Source organism: Podarcis vaucheri, assembly GCF_965113315.1.
Source record: "Podarcis vaucheri genome assembly, chromosome: 14".
Taxonomy (NCBI): Eukaryota; Metazoa; Chordata; class Lepidosauria; order Squamata; family Lacertidae; genus Podarcis; species Podarcis vaucheri.
In genome coordinates this window covers 9,216,663-9,237,432 of record NC_138752.1, presented here as the reverse complement: position 1 = coordinate 9,237,432, position 20,770 = coordinate 9,216,663, and the positions used below count along the sequence as shown (strand labels likewise).

Below are 20,770 nucleotides of genomic sequence, written 5' to 3'. Positions count from 1 at the left end.
AGCTAAAGTGGTGCTTCAGGTTAAGAACAGTTTCAGGTTAAGAACGGACCTCAGGAACAAATTAAGTACGTAACCCGCGGTACCACTGTATTTTAAAAGACAACAAGATGAATTGGACTCCTTGGCAGGTTTTGAATAAACATACACAAACTTACTGATTGATAACATGGTAGACACATAATATGTTGTTGTTGTTGTTTAGTCGTTTAGTCGTGTCCGACTCTTCGTGACCCCATGGACCAGAGCACGCCAGGCACTTCTGTCCTCCACTGCCTCCCGCAGTTTGATCAAACTCATGCTAGTAGCTTCAAGAACACCATCCAACCATCTCATTCTCTGTCGTCCCCTTCTCCTTGTGCCCTCCATCTTTCCCAACATCAGGGTCTTTTCCAGGGAGTCCTCTCTTCTCATGAGGTGGCCAAAGTATTGGAGCCTCAGCTTCACGATCTGTCCTTCCAGTGAGCACTCAGGGCTGATTTCCTTCAGAATGGAGAGGTTTGATCTTCTTGCAGTCCATGGGACTCTCAAGAGTCTCCTCCAGCACCATAATTCAAAAGCATCAATTCTTCGGCGATCAGCCTTCTTTATGGTCCAGCTCTCACTTCCATACATCACTACTGGGAAAACCATGGCTTTTACTATACGGACCTTTGTTGGCAAGGTGATGTCTCTGCTTTTTAAGATGTTGTCTAGGTTTGCCATCGCCTTTCTCCCAAGGAGCAGGCGTCTTTTAATTTCGTGACTGCTGTCACCATCTGCACTGATCATGGAGCCCAAGAAAGTAAAATCTCTCACTGCCTCCATTTCTTCCCCATCTATTTGCCAGGAGGTGATGGGCCCAGTGGCCATGATCTTCGTTTTTTTGATGTTGAGCTTCAGACCATATTTTGCGCTCTCCTCTTTCACCCTCATTAAAAGGTTCTTTAATTCCTCTTCACTTTCTGCCATCAAGGTTGTGTCATCTGCATATCTGAGGTTGTTGATATTTCTTCCGGCAATCTTAATTCCGGCTTGGGATTCATCCAGCCCAGCCTTTCGCATGATGAATTCTGCATATAAGTTAAATAAGCAGGGAGACAATATACAGCCTTGCCGTACTCCTTTCCCAATTTGGAACCAATCAGTTGTTCCATATCCAGTTCTAACTGTGGCTTCTTGTCCCACATAGAGATTTCGCAGGAGACAGATGAGGTGATCAGGCACTCCCATTTCTTTAAGAACTTGCCATAGTTTGCTGTGGTCAACACAGTCAAAGGCTTTTGCATAGTCAATGAAGCAGAAGTAGATGTCTTTCTGGAACTCTCTGGCTTTCTCCATAATCCAGCGCAGATACATAATATAAGGATCGATATAATTTTATAATATTTAGAGAACAACATGTGATGAGAAATGAGAGAGAGGAGCTGAGGGAAGTCTCAGGGGGGAGGGAGGGTTTGATGGGGAGTGGGGGGAAAGGGGGGGAAATAATGAGTATTATATGTTTTGATATATTCTTATGTTGAAATTGTTCATAAAAAACTTTTTTTAAAAAATAGAAACATCCTTGCCCAACCATCAAAATTCACCCTGGGCCAGTGACTCTCTCTCCCATCCTAGCCCACCTTACAGGGTTGTTGAGAGGGGTGGCTGGGAAAGAACTATAACCGTCACCTTGAGGTTCTTGGAAGAAAGGTGGGAGAAGAGTCATAGAATCGTAGAGTTGGAGGGAACCCCAAGGGTCATCTAGTCCAGCCCCCTGCAATGCAGGAAACTCAGGTAAAGCATCCATGACTGATGGCCATCCAACCTCTGCTTAAAAATCTCCAGGGAAGTCTCCCGAAGGAGACCATTCCACTATCAAACAGCTCTTATTGCCAGAAAGTTCTTCCTGGTTCTTAGCCAGAATCTCCTTTCTTGTACTTAAAGCCACTGGTTCGAGTCCTACCCTCCAGAGCAGGAGAAACCAAGCAAATTCAAATGGCACAAATGGAACAGACAAGCCTTGCACACAGATGGCGATGTCCAGAATTTTGATGAATGTGCTTCTTAAGTTTCATTAAAGGGCTGCTGGGGTGGAAGAGGCAGAATCAGCTGGGGAAGTGGAGAATAAGGGACACTCCCTGCAAAACTGGAGTCAGCCGTGTACTTTTGCACGTTCAGGAGCCCAAATCCCCCGCCCGATAAGAGCTGGTGGAATGACAACGGTTCGCTCAGATTGTGGGAGTCAGGGGCCAAACGATGTGAGCGGGTGCTTCCAATTGCTGCCTTTCTACAGGGCCAGCGGATACGCCAGGGAAGGCAAGGAAACAGCAGGTTGAAATTACCCCATAAAACACTTCATTAACCTTTAAATAATTATGCTAATAAATTCAAATAGATGCTGATTGTCACACTTTGCTAGGGAAGGGAGTCTCGGCTAAAGGCACTTTAAAACAGGAACAATCTCGGCAAAGACAGCAATTCCATGTACGCCAAGGAAAGGCCAAGGGAAGAAGGATTGGAACTGTGCAAACTCATGTGCACCAATATTTCCACCGTGTGCAGCCGTCCTGTTTCGGGCCCTCCATACTCTCCCCAGGCTACACAGCTCACCAGCCCTGCTTTGCATCCTCCTGGAATGCTTTTGCCTGGCAGGAACAAGTCCTGGAACTCTGATATTGCCTCTTGCTTGTCAGGATGGGGAGAGAGAGGGCAGTGCACAAGTAGAAGCCACTCTGTTTTAGAGATGTTGAACTTAGATGCATGACTCTGCCCACTTTTGCCTCTCACACCACTGGCACACTCGAAGGGAACATGGCTTTTAAAGGTAAAGGGACCCCTGACCATTAGGTCCAGTCGCGGACGACTCTGGGGTTACGGCGCTCATCTCGTTTTATTGGCCGAAGGAGCCGGCGTACAGCTTCCGGGTCATGCAGCCAGCATGACTAAGCCGCTTCTGGCAAACCAGAGCAGCACACGGAAACACTGTTTACCTTCCCGCCGGAGCGGTACCTATTTATCTACTTGCACTTTGACATGCTTTCGACCTGCTAGGTTGGCAGGAACAGGGACCGAGCAACGGGAGCTTACCCCGTCACAGGGATTCGAACCACTGACCTTCTGATCAGCAAGTCCTAGGCTCTGTGGTTTAACCCACCATGCCACGTGGCCTTTAGGCTTACAAAAAAAATGGTTTGCCACCTCTCTCCTATTCAAAAGTACAGATTAGCCCTACCCACTGGCGTCCACAAATAAGGGGTGGGTGCTAGGGGCAAGGCATGTGAGCACATCTGGTGTTCAGGGCATGGCTACTCATTGGTCATGCACCAAGCATTGGCCTTGCACCAAGGTATAGCTTTCAAATAGGGCTCGAGATTTCTGGTGTCCATTGATAGATACAAGGACAAAATACAATCCGTCCAGTGCATGTGCACATATATTGTTCTGAGAGTATCCTGTTGTTTTGTGTGTTTGCCAAGGTATCTTTGGCACTTTTGTAAAATAAAAGTAAAGGCAAAAAAGAAGAAGGAAATGCCTTTAAATATGTGTAGAGTGTCCTTCCTTTCTCACCAGCAGCCCCTAAGGCAGGCCATGGCTCAGATATGGGGGTGTTCAGCCCAACCATCTCCTGGTTCAGATATTTAGAAGGCAGCTAAATTAAGAACCAGGGACGCGGGTGACGCTGTGAGTTAAACCACAGAGCCTAGGACTTGCCGATCAGAAGGTCGGCGGTTCGAATCCCTGCGACGGGGTGAGCTCCCATTGCTCAGTCCCTGCTCCTGCCAACCTAGCAGTTCGAAAGCATGTCAAAGTGGAAGTAGATGAATAGGTACCGCTCCGGCGGGAGGGTAAACAGCATTTCTGTGCGCTGCTCTGGTTCGCCAGAAGCGGCTTAGTCATGCTGGCCACAAGACCCGGAAGCTGTACGCCGGCTCCCTTGGCCAATAAAGCGAGATGAGTGCCGCAACCCCAAAGTCAGCCACGACTGGACCTAATGGCCAGGGGTCCCTTTACCCTTAAACTAAGAACCACAGTAAAACTGTTTTTTAAAAAAACACAGAGATTAAACAAATTTGTGATGCTGCTAAGTTTACATAAAACGTATTCCCATCACAGAATTGAAGTTTTCAGTTTGCAGAATGTGATAGGTGCAGAATTTCATATAGAGTTCCAGGACAGATGCAAACACACACATACACACACAATTGCACCTTTGCGATACAGGGCTACCATAAGCATCTCGTTAACAGCCGTGGCTGCCATACTGTTTAGGCTGCACCCAAGAAAAGGTGTTTTGCCAGGTGTCGCAAGGCCCAGCCATTCTCCATCGCCATTCAAGTGGCGCCATGCATTTAGCCAAAAGGTTTATGTTCCTTGAGGGACCCTCCTTCACAAGCCAGCAATTGCTGTGCCAAGGATAATTAAACACTAATTAATGTTACCTGCAAGTGAACAAGGTTACAAAGAGCTTCAGGGTGTCTATAAAAGTTGAGATGGCGTAACAACAACTGGAAGCCACACGGAAGAACCAGGGGGAAGTCATGTGAACAGAATTTCACAGGGAGATCGAAGTTCTGTCAAAGATGTAAGGCTGCAATCCTATATATACCTACCAAGGAGTAAATCCCACCAATCCATGTTTTCTACTGCAAAAACTGCAATCCTAAACATATTTACCTGGAAAACTGTAAGACCTGCTTCCCCAACCAGACTCTCCAGATGTTTTTGACTCCAACTCCCATGTATGGCCAACAGTCAAGGATGGTGGGAGTTGTTGTCAAAAGTTGGGGGAAAGGTTGTTCTAAGCAAGCCTTTCTCAACCTGTGGGTCCCCAGATGTTGTTGAACTACAACTCCCATCACCCCTAGCTAGCAAGGCCAGAGCTCAGGGATGATGGGAGTTGTAGTCCAACAACATCTGGGGACCCACAGGCTGAGAACAGCTGTTCTAAGCAAACATAGGCAGGACTGAACTGCTATATTGATCCTAACCTGAAACCCAATAAGGTTTAGCACAGGGCAACATTATAAAGGAGACCCTTTTTAAAAGAGAAGGCAAGCACAGGCATGCTTGGCCTCTGGAAAGTTTTATAAGGGGTAGACAACATCTGTCTAAAATCCAAGATGCTATACTAAGCAGTCGGCTGTGATCTGAGCCAAGGAAAGGTTTCCCACCAGAGGTTGTAGACTCTCCTTCCTTGGAGGTTTCTAAGCAGAGGTTGGGTGGCCACCTGTCATGGATGCTTTACCTGAGTTTCCAGCATTGCAGGGGGTTGGACTAGATGACCCTTGGGGTTCTTTCCAACACTACAATTCTATGATTCTATCACTTATAGAAGGAAGGCTCCCCGAAGCTGGTACCATCTGGATATTGTTGGATTTCAACTCCCATCAGCCCCAACCGGCATGGACAACAGTCAGGGATGATGAGGTTGTAGCTCAGTTAACATATGGAAGGCACTAGGTTAGGGAATAGAGAGAGCATCAATGCACAGAGTGCTCAGCATAAGCAAAAGAGACAGGCCCCTGTCTCTCAGAACTTACAAGTTATATTTGTCAAGAGGGGGGAAGAACAGAGCGAGTCTCAGCGGCGACTGCAGCTAGATTCAGGAATCATCCTCAAGCTGGTGCATAGTTCCTCCATATGCTGTGCTAATAGGGCCAGAGGGGAAAGCCTCTCTTTTGGAAGTTCTGGGCTCCTGGGATAATTCCATGCAGCCAACAACATGCAACAGCTTTGCTGGCTTCTAATCCATTTCAGGATCACGATACCTCAAGGACCACCTCTCCCCATACGAACCGACTAGGACCCTACGATCATCATCTGAGGATCGTCTTCATTTGCCTCCTCCTTGAGAGGTCCAGAGGGTGGCAACATGAGAACGGGGCCTTTTCTGCAGTGGCTCCCCGTCTGTGGAATGCTCTCCCCAGGAAGGCTCACCTGGCACCGTCATTATATAGTGGTACCTCGGGTTACAGACTCTTCAGGTTACAGACTCCGCTAAGCCAGAAATAATACCTCGAGGCCCCATTAGCTAAAGTGGTAACTCAGGTTAAGAACAGTTTCAGGTTAAGAACGGACCTCCAGAACAAATTAAGTTCTTAACCCGAGGTACCACTGTATATATAGAGGCACCAGGCAAAAACTTACCTTTATAACCAGGCTTCCACCTTTAACTATCTGTGGGCTTTTTGAAGTGGACAGGGTCTGCTTAAAGTATTTCATTCTCATCTTGGTTTTAATGTATTTATGTGGCGGTTGGGGGGGGTTGTCTTGGTTGGTTGGTAGTCACTTTGGGTTGCCCTGAGCCAGATAAAGCCACTAGCAAATTCAATTGATGATGATGATGATGATGCACAATTCAAAGTCCTGGCTGTTAAGTTGTGGGCGAACATAGCAGACGACACAGCGATTCTTCAAACAGCTCTTCTTTATTCAGATGTCAGAACAGAACTAAACTGAGGGGCTCAGTCAGCCTGCTTATATAGAGCTCCAGAACAATTGTAACTGTTGCCATTTTCTAAAACTATCCAATCACTGAACGTCACTTTTCGATCCTTCATTTGCATAACTATCTACAGTCTCCCCCTGCTGGCCCAGGGTGAGAACTTCAGTACATAACACTGGCCATCAGTCCTTCTAACAGCAATTGCCAGCAGTGAGTGCCAACAGGGCTGTAGTCAAAACAAGACTGATAATTTGTAAACCAAGAAATCTTTTATATATATAAAACCAAGACTGATAAGAAATAGTCTGGTGGGAAGTGGTGGTGGTTTATCAGCATCCTTGAAGCAATTCAGAGGTTGGCAGAACCACAAAAACAGGGTTGGGACAAGGGTTAAGTAGAGGGCCTTCTCAGTGGTCATGCTCAGTTTCTGAAACTTTGCTCCCTCCCACCAGCTCTCAAAGCAGGGCCAGCTCTGTCATTAGACAAAGTGAGACAGCTGCCTCAGGCCCAGTGTTCTGGCTGCACTAATGGAAACAAGCAGTGTTCATGCACATTAGTTTCTTGTCCACCAGTGGTGAGAAATCCGTGGTCCTCCAGATGGTTAGGACTGGGCGATATCTGGTTTTCAGCATTGATATATCAGCAGCGAAATACCGAGATATGCTAATAGGTTGTGATGTCTGTGATGTATCTCGGCTGCTTCTTCCACCCCAACCTAGGGGAGGAAGAAGCAGCCAAGATACAACACCAAGCCCTACTGAGCAAACTGTGCTGGTCCCGGGGGGAGGTTACTGTGGGGCGAGGTCCAGGACCTGAGTCGAGGGTCAGCAGACAGTCCTCCACGGGCAAAGCGGGGTCCAAAGCGAGGAGCCGGGCAAGGACAGGAACTCTGGAGGAACAGGACTGGGTGCTGGCCGAAACAGCTCTTCAACGACGTTGCTCTCGCAACCTGGGACCGGGCTGAGTGGCCTTTATCTTCTCTGAGGCCAGGGGCGGTCCCAGCCCGCAGGAGACCCACCTCTCCTGGCCTTAAGGCGAGCACTCCTCCTGGGAGAAACCAGTTCCCTCCGCCTCTCTGCCCTGAGCCTCTGCAGCTCAGGAGAGGCTGAAGGGTTACTGGGCCCAGGGGGAGACTCACCTTCCCCTGACAGGGCTGGGAGAGGCGCACCTGTAGGCACTGTGTCCTCAACCACCTCCGGAGCCAGAGTGGATTCACCTGGTGCCTGCTCCTGAGGATCCGGCACAGGTGCAGGCGCTTCAGAATCAAGGCCCTGCCCCAGTTCAGCCGGCCCTGGAGGCGGGGACTCCTGTGCAGGCTGGGATTCCTCCGGTTCAGCCTCTGAATCAGATTCCCAGGCCATCACACAAGGCCCTCCCCCCGGCTCACACCTCTGCCTGCCTGCGCCTTTGCCGTCTGCAGGCAATTTGAGCTGGGAATACATCACGGCTCCCCGGCCACCACAATGCACTACCAGCTCAAAATGTCTAAAACTGGTATCATGACATGAACACCATACCAGTTTCAGACAATTTACTAGCATATCACCCAGGTCTACAGACGGATTCCAACTTCCGTCAGCCCCAGCCAGCAAAGCCAAGGGTCAGGGATGAGAAGAATGGAAAGTCGAACAACAGTTAACCCCACTCCTTCCATATGCACCCGGATGAGTGTTTGGTCCAGAACTACAAGATACCCTGCGCTCAGCCCTTTCTCCTCTCCACTTTCTCCCACCCTCAAACCATCCCTTTCACTGCAAAAGTTCTAGGAGCCTCCTTCCCCACTAAGGCTGGCTGGAATAAACAGCACCGAAAACTCTTACACAGAATCAAGACATTAAGGGCCAGAGAAGCAGCCCTGCCGAAGGAGCGTCCTGTACAATAAACAGCGCTTAATAAAGTGTCCCTGCTGCCGTTATTTATGAGTTGTTTCAGCATCTCCCTCTCCCGTGCTCGTATTCCTGGAGCTTGTCTCCAGGCAGCAGCAGCAGCATCCCAGAGCCCTGCAAGAGCCATCAAACATCCGCTCCCGAGTGCCTGCCGACAGCCAGCCAGGATATTTTGAGCACCGAGTTAACCGCAGCCCAAATAATGCAGATCAACGAGGGCTTGGGTCAGGCAACAGGGCAGGGACCTGTTCAGAAATTCTGTCTTGGATCATGGGAGGGAACACAAAAGACCCCTCCAAAAAAAAAAAAATCCCTCCTGTGCCCGGGTGCAAGGAAGTCAGGGAGAGAGGCCACCTCTTCAGCTTTCAAATCAAAGGCAGGGTGAAAGTTGGGGTGGGGAAACCTTTTCAGTCCAGGGGCCACACTCTCTTCTAGGTAACTTTCCAGGGGCCACTGTTAGAATTCCTGGTCCACGATTGCAGTCATGGGATTTTTGTCTATCACATGACGGTATATGTTTTGACTCCACAAAGTGGGAAGTGACGGAGACAGGATGTTTGTGTTACTGTGTTCCGTGAAGTGGGACTATTGTCCTTTGTTCTTTTTCTCTTTGCTGTCTGATGCTAGAGAGAGAGGGAGCCATGTTGCAGTGCTCTGTGTGTGTTTATATGTAAATAAAGTAGATTAGCCAAAATGCTGAGTTGCTGAGGTCTGTTATGCAAGTTGCAAAGACTGTGGATCCCTAAATGTGCTGGTGTTGGTTGGCATCGGTTGCTGTGATGTTCGGGCTGAAGAAAGCTTTTGAAGCTCCTGAATGATTGGCCAGGAGGGAGAGAACATGCCAGTCGGGCATGTGTCTCTGCCAGGGTCCTACTTGAGTGTAGGCTGAACTCCTGACAGCCACAAGCAGGCGGTGGATAGGGGCAGAGACAGAACTATGCAGAGCAATTGCTATAAACTTTATGTTTGCAGATTTGTCTAGTTTCTCTACACCTGGCTATCCAAACATGGCGCAAGACTAGATGGGCCACTAGCCAACCAAACATTAGGAAGAAGTTTCTGACAATAAGAGCTGTCCAACAGTGGAACCGACCACCTCGGAAGCTGGTAAGCTGTCCTTCATTGAAGGTTTTGAAGCTAATTCATTGGAGGTTTCTAAAGAAGTCCCAGCGAAAGAAGAGTGGGTTTTAAAGCGATAATAGACTCTGCAGGGATGGCAAACCTGCCGGCAAAAATAAGAGATCAAAAAGATGAGAACTTTGCTGGAGGTTCTTTTCTGACTATGTGAGAAAAAGCTATACTCAAATGTAATCACAAGAAGGATTTGAATAATAGGAAGGAGAACAAATAAATGCCTGTGACAAAACTTATAATACAATAAATGGCAGCTGTGGCAGCAGATAAAGGAAAACAACAGGAACATCACAGATCTAAGGATGGGAAGTCAAAATGTAAAAATAATAATATTATATTGAAAGTGAATTGAAGAAGATCGGAAAATGTTTATTGAATATATGGGAAATAATTGTGTACAGCTGAAAACACTGGCAGCATTAAGATAAATTCAACAGTGTAAATAAGTTTTGATGGATGTAATAATGGAATACTGAATGGTATAGTTTCTGTAAAATATGCAGGGTCTATGATATGTAAAATGAACCATGGAAAGAGAAGAAGGGAAGTCATGGCTATCTTAAGAATGTAAAATGAGTATTTTGAATTGTAAAACAGAAAATTTAATTTTATATATAGGGATTCCTGAGCTGCGATTCCTGCATTGCAGAGGCCTGGCAAAAGGCAGACCTTCCAATTCTAGAATTCTAGGTTCTTTGCTTCCCTTTCCCCACCTGGCCTTGACTCTCTGGTTTTCCTGAGCAGCAGCCAGACCTTTCTCACACAGAGCCCCCCAGCAACATGCCAGCCCCCAGCCACCCTCCCCTCCCTGCTCCCACCCAGCTGACCTGTGATGGTGACAGAGGCGTGGGTCTCCTGCCGCAGCAAAGGGTTCCTCACTAAGCAGCTGTAGGTGCTGTAGGGCTCCAGCACCACCCGCAGGATGCTCCGCACGTCGAAGAGGCCCTCCTCGTTGGCCACCTGGGAGGTGGTGATGTTCTCCGTTATGTTGTTGCCACGGCCATCTTGCCACAGCACCGTCGCCTCAGGGTAGCCGGAAAAGGTGTGGCATATCACTGTGACCAGGTCTCCCGGCTTCAGGTTCTTGTTGGGCTCCAGGTTCAAGTTGGGCTTGGAGTAGAAAGCTGGAAGATGAGGAGCAGGTGGAATGCTGTTCAGCCCGCAAATTTAATAAGTACATCCCTTATCATATATCAACAAATGTAACATTAAAAAAACCCTCACATTACAGTCATACCTCGGGTTGAATGTGCTTTAGGTTGAGCGCTTTCGGGTTGCGCTCCACTCACCATGCGCAGACGCTCAAAATGACGTCACGCACATGCGCAGAAGCGGCAAAATGCGACCCATGCACACACGTCTTACATTCTATTCAGGATGTGAACGGGGCTCCGGGACAGATCCCGTTCGCATCCCGAGGTACCACTGTATTCAAAATGCATTATATTGCTTGCAAAAACATGCATACATTAGCAAAGAAGTTTTCCCTGGAATGCTAAGGAATCTTTGTGATCTTTTTTCTGTTTAAAGAATTGCAAATTGATGAAGAAATGTAAGGGACTAAATGCAAGATGAGGGAGGTGGACCAGGACTCAGCCTTTAGCAATGGTTCTGAAAGTGCGTGATGTACCTGTCAGGATGCTGTCAGTGGTTCCCAGCTGGTTGCCCAGGAAAGTATAAAGACAAGGGAAAGTTTCTTACCGTCCTTTTTTATTTCAAACTTTACAAAGAGAGGCTCTAGAACCCAGCCTCTTGGATAATGGCGTTGTCCCGAGTGAATTTCCACCCCTGTCTCTCCCACTTCCTCATTCACCACTTCTACGGGTGTTGCTATGTGCCCTCTGCCTTTGAGCTCTTTGCTCTCCTACTTTTAAGGCTTGCCAGGTTCTGGGAGATGGAGGGTCTGGGGTGCTTTCTAATGACAACATGTCAGCTGGGTGTTGCTCTGACTCTCCCATGATTTCCCAGCTTTTCCCCTCATCTGCCTCTGAGCTGCGACCTCCCTCAAACCTCTGTTGTCAATTTATACTGTCTTCCTCTTCCTGCTCCCTGGAAGGGTCAGGAAGGGGAGGCAGTCTCCACCATTCCTCCTCTGCCCAGTCCAGGACAATCAACATTTAAACATTTCAGTGTGGTATAGCATAATAATCATAGTAATATTTTTTTATTTATACCCTGCCCATCTGGCTTGGTTTCCCAAGACACTCAGGGCAGCTTCCAACAGAATATTGAAAACATGATAAGACATCAAATATTAAAAACTTCCCTAAACAGGGTTGTCTTCTAAAAGTCAGATAGTTGCTTATTTCCTTGACATCTGATGGGAGGGTGTTCCACAGGGCGGGCGCCACCACCAAGAAGGCCCTCTGCCTGGTTCTCTGTAACCTCACTTCTCGCAGTGAGGAAACTGCCAGAAGGCCCTCGTGGGAGGTCCTCAGTGTCCGGGCAGAACGATGGGGGTGGAGACGCTCCTTCAGGTATACTGGGCATAGTACAGTATAGTATCAAAATGATATTATTTTTTATTTGCAAAATATGTAGCTGTATGGTTTTATGCTTTCTACATGTCCCGTGATCATATTATAAAGTAGTTGTGTTCTGTGTTACAAATCGAGCGCTGCTAGGGGCTGTTTCTGCGTGTTTTACAACGCATTTCTTATCGACAGAAATGTTGTTGCGTCATGAGCAATTTTTTATTCTGAAAGGGTGTCCCGGGGGGGGGGGAGGACTTGAGAACCGCTGGCCTAGGGACTCTCTGAGGGAGGGTGGCCGATGGCCCCTGGGGAGCCCTGCTGCCCTCCCTCTCACCTGCCACCTGCAGCGTGACGGCCGCGCTGCTGTAGCCCTGGACTTTGACGAAGCACGTGAAGCTTCCCTCGTCCGCAATCCGGACGCGGCGCAGCAGCAGAGAGACGTTGCCCCTGGGCAGCTGGTCATAGAAGAGAGCCGTGCGGTTGGCGTAGCTCCTCCCTTGGTTGGCCAGTTGGTCCTGGCCTCCCGCAAAGCTATGCACCAGCCGCTTAGTGTCCGTCAGCTGCCAGATGAGGCTGAGCTCATCCAGGCTGAAGTTGGCGTCCGGGGAGAAGGAGCAGCACAAAGTCGCGTCGCGGCCAAAGAGGGTGACCACGGGATCGTCGGGGACCACGATTTCGACAGCTCCTGGTTGTGAGGAGGCAAGCGGGGAGAGAAGACACACAGCAGTGAGAATTCGGCAGCAAAAGGGAAGGTCACACAAAAAACAAAGCCCTAGAACAAGCCTCGTGCTCTCGCTCACGGCCTCCTCTCTTGGCTGAATTGCCTGCATTGGCTATCTCCTGGTTTGCGCAAACCACAGTATGCTGTTGGATGCCAACCACAGCTTGCACTCACTCCGCAAGCCAGAGTTGGACCTGAAGAAGCGTCTCTACCCCCATCATTCAGCCTGGACACTGAGGCCCAGCGCTGAGGGCCTTCTGGCAGTTCCCTCCCTGCAAGAAGTGACGTTACGGGGAACCAGGCAGAGGGCCTTCTCGGTAGTGGCACCCGCCCTGTGGAACGCCCTCCCATCAGATGTCAAGGAAATAAACAACTATCCTACTTTTAAAAGACATTTGAATGCAGCCCTGTTTAGGGAAGTTTTTAAGGTTTGATGTTTTACTGTGTTTTAAATATTCTGTTGGGAGCCACCCAGATGGGGGGTATAAATAAATTATTATTATTATTATTATTATTATTATTATTATTATTATCCTCACTTGGCAGGGTGAGGGGCAAAGGAGAGCAAAGGAGCCCAATCGTGCTCCTTCTGGGTGGTTTGTCCACCTTTGCTCCCCCACCCTGCACTCAGCTCTTGCCTGTGGCTTCCAGAAGCTGTCAGCATGCGACAGCGGCCACAGCCAGGAAACGGCTTCGACTGGATGGCAAAATCAGCGAAGGGCGGCCAATGGGTCTCCAGCCCTTGGTGAGATAGGGACTTCTTCTGAATGCGAAGACAGGCTCTAGTACGGACATACTCAAACTCATCCCTGCAGATGTTTTGGGACTACAACTCCCATCATCCGTAGCTAACAGTACCAGTGGTCGGGGATGATGGGAATTGTAGTCCCAAAAACATCTGGAGGGCTAAGTTTGGGGGTGCCTGCTCTAGTGGATTAAGCGGACAAGATCAATAGCGAGTCCAACGGTCAAGAAGGCAGTTTCTGCACATGCTGTGGGGGCAAGTGAGGGGCTGGTGAGGCTCATGAACCTGGAAAGGTAGTCCATCTAGGAGAAGGAAAATTCTGGTCCTAAACCTCCGCTGCTTTGTGAGATATATTCAGGAGAAGAAAAGGGTAAGGATTAAGATCTACACAAATCCATAGTGGAGTCTCTAAAACAGTTAGATGGTGGTGCCAGATGCATTGCTCTGCATTCCTTTGGACCACACCAGTAAGCCCAAGAGGGGGGTCTTATCATCTGGGCTTCCCAAACCTGCTTGCATTGATAATGAGCAAACAGTATGACCCTTTCAGCTCCAGAACACAGCACTGGGACCAAAAGGAGCCAGGAGCCATGGCGGAGCACTGCTGCCCCCTGCTGTCCAGCAGGAGGTGTTGCAACTTTTTCCTGATTTTTTTTTTTTTAACGAATCAGCACGGGGACTAGACAATAGCATTAATTGCAGGTGCAAAGCCCACAGCCACCTTCCATCAATCAAGTACGGGTGACAGCAACAAGGAAAGGCTCGAGGTTTCTTTTGCAGGATGTATCTGCCCTCTCTTTTCTGTACCAGATGGAGAGGAAGCCTGAATAAAGGACAGTGTCAGACAAAAACTAAGGAAGAGATATGCTGGGTGCACCATCCCATTTCCCACAGGGGGCAAACAGAGTCCTCTAGGAATCCCACCCTGTCCTCTATGCACACTCACACAGAGAAACTGGTGTTTAGTGGTACACTCAGTGGCGTAGCGTGGGTTGTCAGCACCCGGGGCAAGGCAAGTAATTTGCGCCCCCTAACCCGTGGATTTGCACCCCCTAACCTGTGGATTTGCGCCCCCTAACCCTAACCCCCAGATGTTGCGCCCGGTGCGGCCGGCCCCCCCTGCACCCCCCACGCTACGCCACTGGGTACACTGGCTTTGAACACGGAGTCTCTATTCAGCCATCGCGGTTAAAAGCCATACACTGACCTAGAATCCTAGAATTGCAGACTTGAAAGAGAGACCCTGAGGGTCATCCAGTCCAACCCCCTGCAATGTAGGAACATGCAGCTGTCCCGTATGGGGATCGAACCTGCAATCTTGGCGTTATCAGACCATGTTCTAACCAACGGACCTATCCTCTGGGAATTCATCTAATCGTGCCATCGGAGTAAAAGCACTGCAGCAGAGGCTAGGAACCTTTTTCAGGACAAAGGATGCATTTCTTTCTGGGCAACCTTTTAGGGGCCACATGCCGGGAGTGGGCAGGGCCGGAGGCAAAAGTGGGTAGAGCAAAGGATGTATACTTTACCTGTCAACCAGGATTGACTAGACAATGGGTGATGGTTTTAATTTCTATAGTAAAGGTGTCAATGGATCTTAAATTACAACTTATATATCAAAAAACAATTTTTAGAATTTATTGGACTCCGCTACATTTGTCTAGAACAGGACTGTCTAGAACAGCATTTTATTGGAGATGTAATAAGGATAATGCTTCTTTAAAACAGGTTTTTACACTATCCTGCACTTACTAAGTCTTGGGAGAACATAGTGGATTATATAAATATGACTGTGCAAAAAAGCTAACATTTTCAGAGGATATTCTTATTTTGAACTATATACCCTCTATATGGGATTTGACAACTGGACAACGTAAATGGATTCTCTGTGCCCTTACTAGGGCCAAAAGACCGATATTGCTGCATTGGAAAGAGAAATGCACCTTGTGATAATTAATTCCATAGTTTAATCATGCACTGCATGACCCAAAGCAGAGGCATGTTCTCCAGCAAAACTGGTAAGTTCAGAAGCAACTGCCTATGTAAAGGTAAAGGGACCCCTGACCGTTAGGTCTAGTCGTGACCAACTCTGGGGTTGCGGTGCTCATCTCGCTTTATTGGCCAAGGGAGCCGGCATACAGCTTCCAGGTCATGTGGCCAGCATGACTAAGCCACTTCTGGCAAACCAGAGCATGGAAACGCCACTTACCTTCCCGCCGGAGCGATACCTATTTATCTACTTGCACTTTGACATGCTTTTGAAGTGCTAGGTTGGCAGGAGCAGGGACTGAGCAACGGGAACTCACCCTGTCACGGGAATTTAAAACAGCTGACCTTCTGATCGGCAAGTCCTAGGCTCTGTGGTTTAACGCACAGCCCCACCCGCATCCCTTAACTGCCTATGTAAATACATCCAAATACAGAAATATTTCTGTAAGAAACCGTGATTGATTAATCTAAAATTACAGGGAACCCTTTCAGGTTGCCTGGTGAGCAGGACTGCGAGGAAGGAAGCACAGGCGTCTGACTAACCATAGTGCTTATTACTAAACAGGCTTGTTACTGTTTCTAAGCAATTCCGAGTTTGACTTCCCCCAGTCGCCTTATTATGTAGCGGGAAGAGAGGGAGACTGGAAGTTCCTCCATTCGCACACTAGATGTCACCCTTGCTCCGATTTTATGAATCCAGTCGCTGCAAAAGGAAACTGAGCAGCGCATTGTCTATCAAGACGCTGAGCATCATGAAAGAAAATGATGGGGAACAGTTCTCTATCTGAGGACTGAACCTCATGGCAGAGTACGGCTACTCCCGTGTGTGTGTATCCCGGACAGATCCCAAATTTACATAAAAACCCAGTCATACAGCTAACTGAATATCAGAAGCTGCCTTCTGCTGACTCAGACCATTGGTCCACCTGGTTCAGTGCTGCCTGCACGGACTGGCAGTATCTCTCCAGGGTTTGGGAAGGCCGTCGCGCCCAGCCCTACCTGGAGATCTCCAGGGATCGGACTTGGGGGCTTTCTGCATGCAAAGCAGATGATCTACCCCTGAGCGTCAGGGCTGGATCATCAGCAGGTCAGAAGGGAGACTCGGAGACTTGAAGCGAAGCCAGATTTATAATAATAATAATAATAATAATAATAATAATAATAATAATTTATTTATACCCCGCCCTCCCCAGCCAAGACCGGGCTCAGGGCGGCTAACAACCAATAATAAAAACAAGTTGATTAAAATACAACTTAGAAAACAAGATTAAAATACAACATTAAAACATTAAGATGCAGCCTCTTCACAGGAGGAGAAAGTGGGGGAGGGGATCAAATTGGCTCCAAGCCAAAGGCCAGGCGGAACAACTCTGTCTTCCCTGCGGAAAGAAATCAGATCCTGCAGGGCCCTGGTCTCATGAGGCAGAGCGTTCGACCAGACTGGAGCCAGTGTTGAAAAGGCCCTGGCTCTGGTTGAGGCTAATCTGACTTCCTTAAGGCCTGGGACCTCTAGGGTGTTGCTATATATGGACCTTAAGGTCCTCCGTGGGGCATACCGGGAGAGGCGGTCCTGTAGGTCCGAGGGTCCGAGGCCGTGAAGGGCTTTAAAGGTCAAAACCAGCATAGAAGCAGAGAGCATGCAGGGGACGTTGCCAAGTCTAGCTCTCGGCCACTCCTGCTTCTGCCTAAATCTCCACCTCCAGATGTCTCCCAAGGCAGCATAAACTCCAGAGAGGAGGGCTCCCCCTTTGGTTTTTTGAGCTGTCTATTCAGCTACATGCAAAACCCTGTGTAGTATTCCTTTCCAACCTGGAAAGGAAGGAGAGTGAGGGATGGCTGTTGCTGAGTGGTTAAAGCAGGGGTCCCCAAACTAAGGCCCGCGGGCCGGATAAGGCCCAAGGGACTCGTTTATCCAGCCTGCGGTGACCCCCGCCACCCACTGCCACCGCCCACTCTTACCGGCGATGCGCTGCGCAGCTGCCCACTTCCGGGTTGGAGGAGCACCGGATATAGCTTGTGCACATGCGCAAGCATTATTTGCGCATGCACAAGCATTATTTCCAGTACAAATCTGGGTCAGAGGAGGCCCATGCACATGCGCACAAGCTATTTCCAGTGCTCCTCCAACCCGGAAGTGCGCCGGAAATAGCATATGCACACACGTATGGGCATGCGCTCCCCCGCCCACCGGCCCGTCGCGCAATCGGCGCTGGAGACACAGGCCCAAGGTGCGTTAAGTTTGCTGACCCCTGGGGTAGAGCATCTCCTGTGCGTGCAGAAGGCTGCAAACCACACTTAGTACCTTTGCCTGGAGTTCCTCAGCCCTGAGTTAATGTATGAAGCTATTTTGCACTGAATCAGGCTCATGAGCCACCTAACCCAGTACAGTGGTACCTCGGTTCTCAAACGTAATCCGTTCCAGAAGTCTGTTCCAAAACCAAAGCGTTCCAAAACCAAGGCACGCTTTCCCACAGAAAGTAATGCTAAATGGATTAATCCGTTCCAGACTTTTAAAAACAACCCCTAAAACAGCAATTTAACATAAAGACTAATGAGACCATTGATCCATAAAATGAAAGCAATAATCAATGTACTGCACTATAAAATAAATAAGAGAGTATTGTAGATGATAAAAACAAAAATTTAATTTTTTTCTTACCTGACCTGATGATGGTTATTGTTTGGATGGGTTTTTTTTATCCATTTCCGCAGTCACACAATCAATCAGTCAGTAGCTGAAGTGAGTTCCGCACAGTCACAAAAACAAATTAATCGAAAAAGCCTCAAAAACAAAAACGCAAAATAAATGCCAAAAAAAAAAAGTGCCAAACTTAATCTGTTCTGGAAGTCTGCTTGACTTCCGAAATGTCTGAAAACCAAGGCGATTGGTGCAGGCGCCCTGGAAACAATAGCCATCGGCCACATCGGAAGTTTGGTTTCTGAAAAACGTTCGAAAACTGGAACACTTACTTCCAGGTTTTCGGCATTTGAGAACCAAGGCACCACTATATTGTTTACTCTGACAGGCAGCCATTGTCCAGGGTCTCGGATGGGAGACTCTCTCATTCCTGGCCACCTGTGAACCAGCGGACAAACCTAAGACTAAAGAGAGCAGGGCATGGTCAGGAAACCTCAATTTCCCCTCTCTTCCAGCCTGCAAAATCCTGGAAATATTTTGAAATAGGTGTAAAGGTCTGGGTCTCACTCCTGAAAATCAGAAGCCCCCGAATCCAGGACAGAATCTTGCAGAGGCACAAACCACAATTTTCCCCACTCCTTACCAGCCAGTGCTGACAGCAGAAGACCAGCGATCCACAACTGGAAGCACATCTTTCTTGCAATGTTTGCTCCCTTAGGGACGGAGCGCTGGGATGCAATTTTAGGGAGAGCAAATCTTCACACCTTCCTAGGAGGGGAAAAAGGACCAAAAAAAATCAGCCATGAACTGCTCAAAAGATGATTCCATCTCTGGATTAGTCGGCTCCTTTTGATAACCCTCATGGACTTCTAGAGAAGATGGGGCAAAGCACACCTGAGGAACCTGTCGCTCTGTGATGAAACTGGACTCCAACTCCCCAGGATCCCAGCCTGCAGGTCCAATGGTCAGGGATGAGAGGAGTTGTTGTCCAACAACATATGGAGGGTCACAGCTTCACCACTCCTGAAATGATCACACATCCTGCCTCTGCTTATCCCTCTGCGGTCCCAATGACCCTTTCAGATTTTAGATTGGAATCTCTTTGGGGCAGGGAGCTTCTCTCTGTAAAGCAGGGCTGGGAAGCCGGTGGGCCTCCAGATACTGTCAGGATCTAACTCACATCAGCTACAGCCAGCAGGGCCAATGGTCAGGGGTGGTGGAAGATGTGGTCTTGCAGCATCTCCAGCCCCACTGTTGTCGCCAAGTCAGCATCACTATACAAAACAAGGACTCTGAAACAAAACAACGTCTATCTCTGCAAGACCCGTTGGCTGTGTCGGAGATTGCCAAAAGGCCAGTAAGGCACACGTTGTTGTTACTAATGAAATTTCTATCCTGCTTGATGCCAAAATAGGCTTTTAAATGGTTTACGGCGTATACCAGTGATAGAATCATAGAACTGCAGAGTTGGGAGTGTCGCTGTTTGTAAAAAGCAAAAGGGTTCTGACCTCCCTTTGTCACCTCAGCCTGGTCCTCGGACCCTTGTCGGCATAAAAGAGTCCACCAGAAGAGTATCCTTGCAGAGTACTTTCTGCTTTTATTCTTAGAAGTCTTTCTGCAAAAGCGACTGACCAACTATACACACATCACCACTACCAGCTTTCACCAACCAACCAACCCAACATTTCTCACTCTATATATACAACCCGGTGCAGGCTGCTGACTCATGCTGACCCAGCTTTTTTAAGCATTAAAGAAACAGCGGCCATTTTAGCCGTGACAGGAAGAGACCCCAAGGGTCATCTAGTCCAACCCACTGCAAAGCAGAAATCACAACTAAGGAGTCCCTGATAGATGGCCAATGAACCTTCAGAAAGAGAGGCCACCACCTTCTGATATGGTCTCCTAAGACCCCTAGATCTAAATAAAATACATTTTTCCCTCCCCTGTACTATAACCAAGCCTACTTTTTGAAAACAGACTACTTTCTTTGGTGTGCCTGTTTTCTTCATTCAGTTTCAGAATTTGTAAGCATGCGTGCTATTTCCTGAATTTCCGAGATAAATGGAAAGAATGATTCATTCTCTAGACCATGTTCCCACTTACATCTTGTATTTACATTATGTTGTTAAGTTATATGGAATTGTTTACAACAGGCATGGCCAAAGCCCGTTATGGGGGCCTAACGAGGCCTCTGTGGCAGAATATGTTCTGTAAAATTGTAAGAAAAAGTTCAGCAACTTTGGGGTTAAATCCTTTAAAAAGGGCTCAACAACTTCTGGGTAAAATTGTAAAACTTTGGTTGGCCCTCACACATGTTCACGTCATCAAATCTGGCCCTCTTTGAAAAAAGTTTGGGCACCCCTGGTTTACAATGCTTGAGAAATCAACTCCATCATTTTTTTTGGGGGGGGTAGTAACTGTTAACTAACTTGGTCTTCTTCTGTTAACTAACTTGGGTCTAATACAGTGGTACCTCAGGTTACAAATGCTTCAGGTTACATACACTTCAGGTTACAGACTCTGCTAACCCAGAAATAGTACCTCGGGTTAAGAACTTTGCTTCAGGATGAGAACAGAAATCGTGCGGCGGCAGCGGGAGGCCCCATTAGCTAAAGTGGTACATCGGGTTAATAATAATAATACTAATAATAATAATAATAAAATTTTATTTATACCCCACCCTTCCCGGTTCAGAAAACCGGGCTCAGGGCGGCTAACAACAAATTTAAAACACTTAATTGTGATACAACAAAAAACAGCATAAAATACAGTAT

At 48.0% G+C, this 20,770-nt stretch overlaps 1 protein-coding gene across 2 annotated transcripts in view; it reads right to left on the bottom strand.

Moving 5' to 3' along the window:
* The window catches only part of CD276 (CD276 molecule), a 48,448-nt gene that overhangs the window by 9,424 nt on the left and 18,254 nt on the right, over positions 1-20,770 (bottom strand). For both annotated transcript variants that reach the window (XM_082198801.1, XM_082198800.1), the window contains exons 2-4: positions 18,637-18,761; positions 12,235-12,585; positions 10,254-10,550 (exon numbers count right to left, since the gene is read on the bottom strand). In XM_082198801.1, coding sequence (XP_082054927.1) covers positions 10,254-10,550; positions 12,235-12,585; positions 18,637-18,685 — 697 coding nt within the window. In that variant the 5' untranslated portion in view covers positions 18,686-18,761. The remainder of the gene's footprint in view (positions 1-10,253; positions 10,551-12,234; positions 12,586-18,636; positions 18,762-20,770) is intronic.